The 13,420-nt window shown below is 49.6% G+C and overlaps 1 protein-coding gene across 1 annotated transcript in view; it reads right to left on the minus strand.

Moving 5' to 3' along the window:
- LOC126355716 (polyglutamylase complex subunit TTLL1-like) overlaps positions 1 to 13,420 on the minus strand; it is a 186,122-nt gene that overhangs the window by 107,435 nt on the left and 65,267 nt on the right. Inside the window, exon 3 of the mRNA XM_050006084.1 lies at positions 6,360 to 6,425. Within this exon, the coding sequence (XP_049862041.1) occupies positions 6,360 to 6,425 (66 nt within the window). The remainder of the gene's footprint in view (positions 1 to 6,359; positions 6,426 to 13,420) is intronic.

The raw sequence follows: 13,420 nt of genomic DNA on the forward strand, positions 1-13,420 counted from the left end.
TTCAGCATCTGAGACTGGATGTTATCTGGCCCAGGAACGGTATCAGGACAAGCGGCGAGGGCACTGCGAAATTCCCACTCACTGAATGGAACATTGTACAATTCACGATGGTGGATGCAAAAAGAAAGACTCCAACGTTCTATCCACTCTTTAATGGAGCGGAAGCCCAAGGGGTAGTTGGCAGAAGTGGAACTCAGGGAAAAGTGCTCTGCCAAGCGATTTGCAATGACGTCGGAGTCAGTACAAACTGCTCCATTCGGTGAGAGCGCAGGGACTCTGACAGGGGTCCGATAGCCATAGAGGCAGCGAATCTTGGCCCAGACCTGCGATGGAGTGACATGGAGGCCAATGGTGGACACATACCGGTCCCAGCACTCCTGCTTGCGTTGGCGGATAATGCGGCGGGCTCGCGCACTCAACCGTTTGAAGGCGATAAGGTGGTCGATTGACAGATGTCGCTTGTGACGCTGGAGCGCCCGCCGGCGAGCTTTAATCGCTTCAGCGATCTCAGGCGACCACCAAGGCACAGTCCGCTGCCGAGGGGACCCAGAAGAACGGGGAATGGCAGATTCGGCGGCAGTAATGATGCCGGTGGTGACCGTCTGAACCACTGCATCAATGTCATTGTTAGAGAGAGGCTCAATAGCGGCAGTGGAGGAGAACAAGTCCCAGTCAGCCTTATTCAGAGCCCATCTGCTAGGGCGCCCAGAAGATTGACGCTGTGGCAGTGACAGAAAGATCGGAAAGTGGTCACTACCACACAGGTCGTCATGCACTCTCCATTGGACAGACGGTAAGAGGCTAGGACTACAGATAAAAAGGTCAATGGCGGAGTATGTGCCATGCGCCACACTGAAGTGTGTGAAGGCACCATCATTTAAGATCGAGAGATCGAGCTGCGCCAATAAATGCTCAACGATGGCGCCTCGACCTGTTGCCACTGACCCACCCCACAGATGGTTATGGGCGTTAAAGTCGCCCATTAACAAGAAAGGTGGAGGCAATTGGGCTATCAGAGCGGCCAGGACATGCTGCGCGACATCACCATCCGGTGGAAGGTACAGACTGCAGACGGTAACAGCCTGTGGCGTCCACACCCGAACAGCGACAGCCTGTAAAAGGTGTTCGGAGAGGGACAGACTCGCTCTGAAGAGAGTTCAGGACATATATGCAGACGCCACCAGACACCCTTTCATAAACTGTCCGGTTCTTATAATAACCCCGATAGCCACAGAGGGCGGGGGTTCGCATTGCCGGAAACCAAGATTCCTGCAGAGCAATGCAGAGGAAAGGGTGAAGGCTGATAAGTTGGCGGAGTTCAGCTAGATGGTGGAAGAAACCGCTGCAGTTCCACTGGAGGATGGTGTTGTCCATGGCTGAGAAAGGCGTGACGGGACTGGGAAGGCAGATTACGGCGCTGGGTCACCTGCTGCCTCCAATGGAGCATCCAGGCAAATGCTATCCATTGCGTCTGAGGGACCGGCGAGAGCGAGGTCCTCAGCGTACGCAAGAATCTCCACCTCATCCCCAAACGCAGAGCTTGTAGGTAGTGGTGGAGTAGGAGCCATCGCAGGTGCCTTGGTCTTACAGGGCTTCAGTGTCGTCTTTTCTCGCTGTTCCTTTGGTTGCCATTGCTGATAGGGCTTATTGGAGTCAGTCTCCGGAACTGAAGATGATCGCGAAGCTCGATGACCAGCAGCCTGTGGCTTCTTTAGCCACTGGTTGGCGTCTGCTGGGCCGCTGGTAGGAACCTGGGAGGGGAGTGACCCAAGGCATCCCTTCCGAGCGAGAGAAGCCGAAGAAGACTTACGCTTCTCCGGCTTAGAAGAGGGGACTGGTGTCCCCGGTGGTTTAGTGGGTGCTGCTCCCGAGGTAGATGGTGTGGGAGCAACAGCAAGAGAAAGGACCCCTATCGTCAAGAGGGCAGGTGAAGTCCTCTGACGCTGAGAGCTGACTGTCTGTGGTGCAGCTAAAGGAGCTGGAGCAGGAGTGACAGTGAAGGCATAAGATGACATCATGCGCACGGGATGTAGCCATTCAAATTTCCGCTTAGCCTCAGTGTAAGTCAGTAGGTCCAGGGTCTTATATTCCATGATTTTGCGTTCTTTCTGTAAGATCCTGCAGTCTGGCGAGCAAGGTGAATGAGGCTCTCCACAGTTGGGAGGCGGAGCACATGTAGTATCGGGATGAGATGGGCGTCCGCAATCTCGACATGTGAGGCTGGAAGTACAGCGGGAAGACATATGGCCGAAATTCCAGCACTTAAAGCACCGCATCGGGGCAGGGATATAGGGCTTGACGTCACAACGGTAGACCATCACCTTGACCTTCTCCGGTAATGTATCACCCTCGAAGGCCAAGATGAAGGCACCGATAGCAACCTGATTGTCCCTAGAACCCTGATGAACGCGCCGAACCAAATGAACACCTCTACACTCTAAGTTGGTGCGCAGCTCGTCATCAGACTGCAGAAGTAGGTCCCTATGGAAAATAATACCCTGGACCATATTTAAACTCTTATGTGGTGTGATGGTAACGTTAACATCCCCCAACTTGTCACAAGCAAGCAACCTGCGTGACTGGGCAGAGGATGCTGTTTTTATCAAAACTGACCCAGAGCGCATTTTAGACAAGCCCTCCACCTACCCAAAATTGTCCTCCAAATGCTCTACAAAGAACTGAGGTTTCATGGATACAAAGGATTCCCCATCAGCTCTGGTACAGACGAGATACCTGGGCGAATACATGTCACTATCATTCTTTGCCTTTCGTTCCTCCCATGGTGTGGCCAGTGATGGGAACGATTTGAGGTCATAAACGTTAGCTTTAAAATGAGCCCTTGAACGCTTAGAGACTGCTGGTGGCTGGCCACCAGCAAGAGATGATGTACCACGCTTCATTGCGGGACATCCGCCCTGATGCCACCTACTCTGACGAAGGGCCCTCCCACGGGCGCCACCCAGCCACAGCAAGAGCCACCTGGCAGGATGGCCATTGCCGGGAGTCCTGATGCCCCAGGGAGATGGGCATCTACTCCTTGGCATACATGGGGAGTAAACGGCGCAGGCATCAGTAGAGCGATCCCTGTGTTGTCAGGGGACTACAACCAACAGGGTACATGGCGGCCCCACCACAACGGACTGGCTACCGTGCTGGATCTTAGGTGCAAAAATGTATAAGGTCGTCGTCACAGCGAAAAGCAACACTGCACAGTGCAGCGTGGTAATCGCACCCAGGGACGTATCCTCGCCCAAGAGATGGAAAACGAGCGGGACACCATTGCAACGACGAGAAAGCCGGCTAAAGGTCTCAATGCACGACAGATACAGTGTACCATGTAAGGCGCCCTTCCCTAAGTGGCTCGCCCTTCGGAACAATTTAGAAAGATGGAGGTCAAACCCGAGAGGGGACCATCATATAAGGCCGAAAGGGTTGAGACTCCTTTTAGTCGCCTCTTACGACAGGCAGGAATACCGCGGTCCTATTCTTACCCCCGAACCCGCAGGGGGGGTTGCTATATTGAAAAATATTGTTAAGGCGAGACGTTATAATCTCAAGCACATTCGCATTTAATATTGATGATCTTAGTTAGAGTTACTGATCAACACGTGGTTCCACTTTACTCGCAAAATAGTGACAAAGCAACTACTGGAAGATATTCTGAAGTTCACACTCGAAATACACTGCGTTGCAATTTAATATAACATAAGATATTTTAGATCTAAACCTGAAATAAAGGTGATTAAATTTTCAGTTAGGCTGAATTTAAGAAATCCATTGTCCTACGGACTTAGCAGACACGCGCTTAGCCGGAGATCTTACCACTTCAGACGCTCGCCGCGGACAGACTGACCTGGGCCCCTACCAAGGGTGCTTCCAGATACAAAACGGAAGTGACCAGAGAGGCAGCTTCCTATACCAACATGACAAGGGACGGACAGGACAATACTAAGGATAGAAACCTCTTTGCTTTTAGAAAGCGTAGCTACCTGTTCTGAATTTGGTCCTACTGTTCTCATGCAGACAGGCTTGTCTGCTACAATCAAGCATGCAACTAGAAATACATTTGCTCATTCATCCTCTCACACAGAAGGGAAGGGGGATGACAGTATCTTATCATATACAGTATATAAAAGAAAGCGGATGTAGGTTCCGTATGAGACTGTGTGACATGAATTACATATAAACTGAGTTTTAAAGTGTAGTAGTGTGACAGATCGTTATTGTTTATGTGTAAAAGTAAAACGTTTCACTGCTCAGTCTCCTCCCAGATAGTCAGAAACACCACAGTAAATTTAGAAAAGGAATTTATACCTTAAATGGCAACGTATTTAAAAAATTAACATGTAAGGAATCCATCAGAGACCTTTCAATAGCTATACTTGTTGTTGTTGTTATTGTCTTCAGTCCCGAGACTGGTTTGATGCAGCTCTCCATGCTACTCTATCCTGTGCAAGCTTTTTCATCTCCAATACCTACTGCATCCTACATCCTTCTCAATCTGCTTAGTGTATTCATCTCCTCCTGATAACGACATCCTCTTGAGTAGTCCCCACCCGGAGATCCGAATGGGGGACTATTTTACCTCCGGAATGTTTTACCCAAGAGGACGCCATCATCATTAAATCATACAGTAACGGTGCATGCCCTCGAGAAAAATTACGGCCGTAGTTTCCCCTTGTTTTCAGCCGTTCGCAGTACCAGCACAGCAAGGCCGTTTTGGTTATTGTTACAAGGCCAGATCAGTCAATCATCCAGACTGTTGCCCTTGCAACTACTGAAGAGGCTGCTGCCCCTATATCATACTTGTATCATCGGCAAAAAGTTTCAGCTTTGCATCTTCGTGAATATAGAATGGCAAGTCACTAATATATGTTAAGCACAGCAAAGGACCCAAGACCGAACCTTGTGGCACCCCATTCTTGATTGTTCCCCAGTTTGAGAAATCACCAGTTTTTTTGCATATTATGTGAACTGCTTATTTCAACTTTCTGCACTCTTCGAGTTAGGTATGATTTAAACCATTTGGGATCTGTCCCATTCATACCACAGTACTTGAGCTTATCTAGAAGTATTCCATGATTTACACAATAAAAAGCCTTTGAGAGATCACTAAAAATCCCAACGGGTGACTTCCGGTTGCTCAGACTATTTCATATTTTATTAGTGAAAGTATTTATAGCATTTTCCGTTGAAAAACCTTTCTGGAAACCAAACTGACATTTTGTTAAAACTTTATTTGTACAAAGGTGCGAAGCTACTGTACGATACATTACTTTTTCAATAATTTTGGATGAGGCAGTCACAAGAGAGACTGGACGGTGGCTGTTGACATCAGCCGTCAGTCAGTGAGTTTCCAGGCCGTGGACGAGTCCGGACAGCGGTGGGGTACCAGCCTGAGTGTCACCCACCACAAGGGCGGACCATCACGACTGATGGTCTGGAGTGCAATTTCTTTTCATAGGGGGCCCACTTAGGTTGCCATCCTTGGCACCCTTAGAGCACGGCGGTACTTCGACGATATCCTACGCCCCCTCCTATCGCCCTCTATGGCAAGCCATCCTAGGCTTACACTTCAACAAGATAACGCGCGCCCGAAACGGCGAGAGCTTCTACGGCTTGTCTTCGTACTTGCCAAACCCTACCTCGGCCAGACAGTCCATCGGATCTCTCCCGCATTAAACATTGGAACATTATAGGCAGGGCCCTCGAACCAGCTTGGGGTTTTGACGACCTGACACGCCAAGTGAAAATAATTTGGCACGATACCCCAAAGGAGAACATCCAACAACTCTGTCAATCAATGCCTAGCCGAATACCTGGTTTCGTAAGTGCCAGAGATGGACCAACACGTTATTGACTTGCTCATTTTGTGACGCTCTTTCTCTTGAAGAAATACCCAATTCTTCTGAAATTGTAACCAATTGTTTGTCTGTACATGCCCATTACATCTAACGATTTACGTCCCATTCGGATAATTCTTTCGTGGTGCATTGTTTATTTGTCTTGCACCGTATTCTGCGTGTTTCTTATGTCTATTTTCGACGTTAATGGTCCATCTTGTGCCCGCCATCTTCAAAGGCGCAATCTTCCTGTTATTAAATGTGGCCTCTTATAAACTATGCTGTTTAGTCGAAATATAACGCCACTGGTTAAAGGTGAAGGGTGGATTCGGACCATGTTCTAATCCCTCTTTTTCCTGGAGTCGTACAGACTCTGTGAGAAAAGTTGCTTTTCCTCCCTTGCTGTCTAGCAGAAAAGTGTTTTGACAAAATACTACATGCGTTAGTGCCCTCTGTATTCCTCATTAGCATCAGTAGCTTTTTGATGCTTGGTGGGTGAAGATGCAGCTACTTAACTGGTTGTCGTTCATCCTGTAGCCACTGTCGACGCTGAAGAGGTTACGACATGTCTGCGTTCCAGCCCTGTAACAAGAAAAGTAGTCTCAGGAAATGATCTTCGATAAGATTATAGCCCAAAGTGCTTGCTTCACTTGTTACACTATCAAACACTATGCAAGACCATACATAATACAGCACTGAAAGCATATCAGACGTGGATGAATCCTTTCCAGAGAATGACTGACAGAGGTGTTGCTAAATCTATGGAGCAAGAACAACTTGTTTTGACAACTTATTTATTAAGGGAACCTTCAGCCAGGTCAACAAACAATGGAGCAAAGCAGGAATTCGAACAAACTCATCAGCACTGCTAAATCTACAGAGCAAGAACACCTTATTCATTACGGGAACTACAATAAGCCACGAACAGTAACACACTCTTCAGAACCAACAAAACAATAAGGAGCCCTTCTGCGGATCTAGCAAATAACAACTAATTCCTATCATCAGAGTTTCCTTAGACTCCATACCCGTACAACAGATCCACGTCGAAGTCGGCAGTTAGCAGCTGTGGATAGCCTAACAGGGCGGAAGCGACGTATCACCATCGCTGCAGAAGAGAGGATGGTCGAGGTGGCACACCGCTGGACCGGCCGATCTTCTCCGCACTCGGCGAGTCGAGAACTGCCTGCTGAATGGCTGGGTGGAAGGATATTTCTGGGACTACTTGCACACACGTGATCGCCAGGAAATAGTTCAACGACTTTCGCGCCTCCTTCCTCTGCTGCTGGTTGATGCCCTCTGATGGACGTTGGCCGTGCCCACGTGTTTGTTGTCAACTGTGGTACTTTAGCCTGTAAACACTCTTGGGTCGGCCAGACTTCGCAGCTGTGTCGGCAACCCGCATCGTTGGTCTGTCCGCGGAGTTGCCGCTGCTGTAGGCGTCTGCTGGTGACTGCAGAAGATGTGGCACATTGTTTTGCAGAGTTAATTAAGTTTCCAATCATGACTCGACATTCCTCTGAAATGAACTCAATTGACTCATACGTCACTCAGTCTTGATCTGATCATCCACTAGTTAGTGAGCACTCCCCAGAAATGTATACTACTCATGGCGGTTGGAAAGGACGTTTGACGAGAAATGGCTACGGTTGAAAGAGTCTGGTTTGGCCATTACATTTTTAACCCTACAGGTGGTCACGACAAAATATGATGAATCAACACAGCGAAGACAGCTGACGTCCACAGTTGCAGCAGACGAGCGGCCAACAGAGCATTCGCAGTGATCACAGCCGGAGATGGAGCATAGCGGTGGGCCGTCACCCGCCATCCAAGCAACTGGATCAAAGACCGGGGTGACGTCGGCCGGTATGTGATTGCGCTCCTCACCGGCAACTGGGATGCGTCCTCGGAAAAGGATTGCCGTCCGTGGCAAACAGGGAGCCAGAAGAAAACGTGAGATGCAGAATTCCATCGAGCCTGTCTCTGCAGCGTTCGAGGAACCGCAGGATGTGCCTACAGACTGGGCAACGATCGAGTGTGTTGTGGAATACGGCAGACAGAAACTGGTGCACTACTGTTTGGACTCTATTTCAGTTAGTTACAGCAATCACCGTAAAATATCTGCTATTATCTGTCCGAAGCGACGTTAAACAAATCGCAGGAAAAGCACATGCCAGACTGAGAATCATAGGAAGAATCTTAAACAAATGCAATTCATTCAGTAAAGGTATTGCGCACAAAGCGCTTGTTCGACAGGTTCTTGAGTGTTCTTCATCAATCTGGGGCCGTTATCATGTAGGACTCATACAGAAGATAGAGACGATCCAACGAAGAGCGTAGAGTTTCATTACGGGATCATTTAGTCAGCACCAGTGCGTTACAGAGATTTTTAAAAAAAAATAAAGAAAACAGTGGCACATGCTACAAGAGAGGCGTTGTGCATCACGGAGAAGTTAACTGTTAACATTTCAAAAGCGTGCTTTCCGCGGAGACCCGTACAATATGTCACTTCCTGCCACATACGTCTCACGAAATGAGCACAACGAGAGTACTCGAGAAATTAGAACTAATACAGAGGCTTACCAACAATAAAGCTTCTAAATGATAATTAATTGAAACCCGCAGCCGCCGACAGTGTTGACATACGTTGATGGGAACGGCTGAAAATGTGTGCCCCGACCGGGACTCGAACCCGGGACCTCCTGCTTACATGGCAGACGCTCTATCCATATTTTTTTTTTTTTTTTTTTTTTGGGCAGTAGATAAATAAGGCCTACTATAGAAACTATTGCTATGTGGGGTGATCTGTTTTTTTTTTTTGTTTTTTTAATTGCCTTTCGCGGGCAAGTGCTCTACCAACTTTTTTTTTTTTTTTTTTTTTACATATATTTGTTCATATCACATAGGACGCCCTCCAGGCGAAAAAAAAAATTATGTGGAATTACCATCAGTAACATATAAAATAGAAAGGGAATTATAGGAATTAAAGAAAACGCCCTCCTGGCAGAACAGACAAAGCAGCATCCGCGTCCCGCCAACTTGTGGGTAGACGCACACCGAATCCCAAGGCAGTCAGGCATGTTCCAGGCACGTCTTCACGAAGAATATTGCATTTTCCGGTACATGGGACTGAGTCCTGGTATTACACACTCTCATTGAAGTCATCTTCTCATACCTGGGACACCCCAGCTGCAGGGGGGATCGAAGAAGGCACTACCCAAAAAGTTGGCATAGTACTGACGGTATCGCGGATGGTGCATGAGAAAAGTAAAGCGATCTTGCAGGAATGTCCAAAAATCAAGAACACTCTTATCACCTTCATGGAACAAATAAGAGATCGAGAGACCTTTTATCCAGATCACAGCGTTGGTCTTCGTACTTGGGAAGTATGTCTCATCTGGGAACAGAAGAGATTTCGGTGTAATGGCATGGGGAGCCGTACGTAGAAGAAAGGCAAGCATCTTCTGAATCAGCTGCCACACCTCTGCAGAAGATCCACACATCAGTCGATGTTCGTCCGTATCAAGCGTTTGACAGCGAGGACACAGCGGCGAATCTGTCATTTTTATGGCATGTAGACGAAGTTGTGTCATGTATTTTCCATTAACGACCAAATACCAGGTCGCACGTGCGCTCGTGTCTAGGTATATATGGTGTACAGAACGCCATACCACGGGCCATGCGATCGTAGGATATCGCCTTTCCACAACATTCCGAGTGTGATTTCTCATCATGATTCGGTAAACATCACGTGCCATAGGGGGTCTGGTACTAGGCAAGTCGGCATGGACATAACTGTATTCGATGAAAAAGGTCCGGATATGTGAGAGAGGGGAAGAAATATGGGCTACTGCAACGGGTGCCACTCGAGAGGGAGGGGCCACTTCATCAATCAGGCTTCCCGATAATCCGTTTCGGCGGCGGATCCACGATTTAACCATCGTACTTACATAAAGGGCAGCTGCTCTCGCTCGGACGTTGACAAGGCCGAGGCCGCCATCTCGAGGAGGAAGTGTCAGCGTGTCGTAGCGGACTTTGAAGATAAGACCCGCGCTAACAAAGTAGCCGAACGCCGCCTGAAGTCTGTGTGCCATTGCCTTTGGCATCGGTAAAATCTGTGCTAAATGGGGTAGTCGCGAGACTAGATGAGTGTTAACAAAATCCACCCTTTGTAACATGTCCAATGCTCTCAGGAGGTTGCCACGAACGTTCGTGCGGATAGCTTGAAGCAGGCGTTTGTAGTTAAATGATATCGTGCGCTGTATATCACGCGTGAAGGTGATCCCCAAACATTTGAGCTTGTCCACCAATGGCAATGGTGCCACACTCTCAGCTGGAAGGCCTCTACCGATGGACATAGCACTAGATTTCGTCAGGTTCACACGGCTGCCCGCAGCAGCCCCGTACTGGTTGATCCACGCCAGTGCCTCTCGCACTTCATCCTCCGATAGAACCAAAAACACCAAGTCATCTGCATAGGCGCGGCAGATGAAAGAAGTCCCCCTCAGTGTTATGCCTGTCAACCGGCTCCTCAAACCGTGTAATAGTGGCTCAAGGGCAATGGCGAAAAGCAGCATCGACAGCGGACATCCTTGACGGACCGACCGCATGACGTTAATAGGGCCCGCCACACGGCCATTGACCAGCACCCGCGACGTGGCACCTCGGAGAAGCCGCAAGACGAGGTGTATAAACCTGTGGGGAAAGGCCATCCGTCGGAGTACGTTTTCGAGAAAGTCATGACTCACTCTATCAAAGGCGTGGTCGAAGTCCACTGTCACTAAGGCACCACGACTGCGACAGGTCATGGTCAGGGCTATAACGTCACGGTAATCGCTGAGTGCCGTCTGAATGTTACTATCACCTCCAAAGCACGTTTGATCCAGAGAGATAACTTGAGGGACGACGCGCCTAATGCGAGCGCCAAGAATCCGGGTAAAAATCTTGAAGTCACAATTTAACATGGTCAGCGGCCGATAATGTTCCACTCCTCGACCTCCCGATGGCTTGGGGACCGGGATAAGCAAGCCTTCTACGAATTCGGATGGGAGAGGAAAGTCAGGGTTCATCAGTTCTTCATACATCGCAGTCCAGCGTGAGCCCATGATGTCATGAAATGTGCGGTAAAACTCCAGCGGGAACCCATCTGGACCTGGGGCTTTGTTTGCCGCACCCTTATGAAGAGCATCGGCGACGTCATCAGCCGTAATTGTCGCCGTGAGAATCTCCGCAGCATACTCGTCCAGGGTATCTGTCAAGGAACGGAAGACATCAGACATTACCGCCACGTTCCGGTCCTCTGCTGCATAGAACTCGTTGTAGTGATCCACAAAGGCTCTTACGATGTCATTCTGGGACGTCAATCGACGACCATCTGGCATGTCGAGGGCGTTGATCAACTTTCTACGACACCGCTGCTTCTCTCGGATAACATGATGCATGGACGGGAGCTCTCCTGGTACACATTCGTGACATCTTGCGCGTACTACTGTGCCTTCAAGGCGGTGACGCATAAGAGAAATTATCTTCGCCTTAATACGTTGAATTTCAACCTGTCGTTGAACTGAGGGGGCAAGGTTTGAGAGTTCCCGGAGAATTGTGAAATAGTATTCCATGGTATGTCGGTGCCATAACATTTTATCTCGACCGTAATTCATCATAGAACGACGTAAAGCAGGCTTGGCGCAGTCGATCCACCACCGAAGTGTTGAAGGATACGCTGGAAGGCGTCTCACACAGTTGTTCCACGTCGTCTCTACGACCTGCCTACATTCCGGATCCTTGAGATGGGCCACATTCAGCTTCCACAGGCCTCGACCGCGCCACACCTTCTGCCTCTGGAGCGAAACAGTGCAAATGTAGGCGATATGGTCGGAAAAGGCGGTAGGCCATAACTCAGCGTCAAGCGTGGCAGTTACGAGTCCTGGGGACACGTAGACACGGTCAAGACGACTTGCTGAATGGCTGGTGACGTACGTATACCCAGGCCGATCGCCATGCACGCGGTCCCAAGTATCGGTGAGTTTCAGTTCATGCACAAGCAGCTTGAGTTCCTGGCATGTGGTGAAATGGGGATGTTGGTCCTTTTGGGATAACACACAATTGAAGTCGCCGCCAAGAACAATATGGTCGTAGCGTCCGACAAACAAAGGAGCGATCTGTTCTGAATAGAATCGCGACCGCTCCCGTCGCTTGGCCGTGCCCGAGGGAGCGTAAACATTGATGACTCGAACACCGTGGAAAGTCACAGCAAGACCCCTAGCCGATGGTAGGTAAATCACGTCATCTACATCAATGCCTTCCTTTAAAAGAATAGCTGTCCCACTGCCACCGTCGGCACACGGCGTGAGGTAGGAAACATAGCCATAGACATTAGGAAACGTCGCCAGGCGAACTTCCTGCAAAAGGGCAACATCTAGGTCCGACGCCCTCAACATATCACGGAGCAATTGTAGTTTGACAGGGGTGCCAATGGTGTTGACATTGATGGAGCCAATCCTGTAAGCTTGTCGTAGAATTGGGACTACAGGGACGCTCATGGAGGCACGAAGAGCAGCAGCGAACAAGAATGTTGTCCCAGTAGGCTGCACATCCCCATCCTGTAACCCTGTCGATTAGGAGTCGTGGGCTGGAGCAGCGGCATTCGCGGCTGTCTCACTAGTTGGTGTTTCGTCGGCTACATCGTCAGACCACGCAAGGGTGCGTGGATGGTGTGCGTCCAGTGGAGTACCAGCAGAGTCCGAAGGCAGTGTCACGTCGGTGATGGAAGAGTTGTCCTGGCTCAGCTGTTGTTCAACGTCCATAGGTACAGCGCCTGGTGCATGCAAGGATGGTTGTACGTCCGACGGAGTGCAAGTTGGTGCTTCCACCACGGATTCGTCCTTCGGGGGAACAACTTGATAATTTTGATCTTCATCGTCTTGAGACTGCGTCCTGCAGGTGTCAGACGGGGCGATCCGCCGTTTCCGACGTCTCTTCGGCGACCGTTGCTTGCGCACGTGATCTTCAGTGTCCGAAGACGCCTGGGGATCCGGATGTTCAGGCACAAAAGCATCGGTAGGCACAATCATGGAGTCAAGGGCCATCCCCTGTCCTTGAGATTGCTCACCACTGCACACGTCGGGAGGAGGAGGCAAGGGCGTCGGTCCGTCCGCAACAGCCTGAGGCAGTACCGGAGACGACGATGTACCAGTAGTAGGAGCCAGTGGTGTTCGCGGTCGGGGGTCGCTATGGAGAGCTTCGACAAACGTCAGCGGTAGCGACGTCGGAGCGGTCGTGGCCGGCAGGTCCCCAGGCGGTAACTGTGTGATTCTGCGCTGCAGACAGCTGGAACGGAGGTGTCCTTCTTTGCCACATCCCGAGCATGTCTTCGGCTGTCCATCATAAATAATAATTGCACGGCAGCCACCAATATATAAGTAGGACGGCACATGTTTGGTTAGTTCTATGCGGATCTGCCGTACTCCATTGAGAACCGGGTATGTAGTGAACTGAACCCACTTCTCAGCTGTGTGGCTAATCACTTTTCCATATGGATGGAATGCAGATACCACTACCTCTGAAGGCACCTCGAAAGG

This window comes from Schistocerca gregaria, chromosome 3, assembly GCF_023897955.1.
Source record: "Schistocerca gregaria isolate iqSchGreg1 chromosome 3, iqSchGreg1.2, whole genome shotgun sequence".
Classification (NCBI taxonomy): Eukaryota; Metazoa; Arthropoda; class Insecta; order Orthoptera; family Acrididae; genus Schistocerca; species Schistocerca gregaria.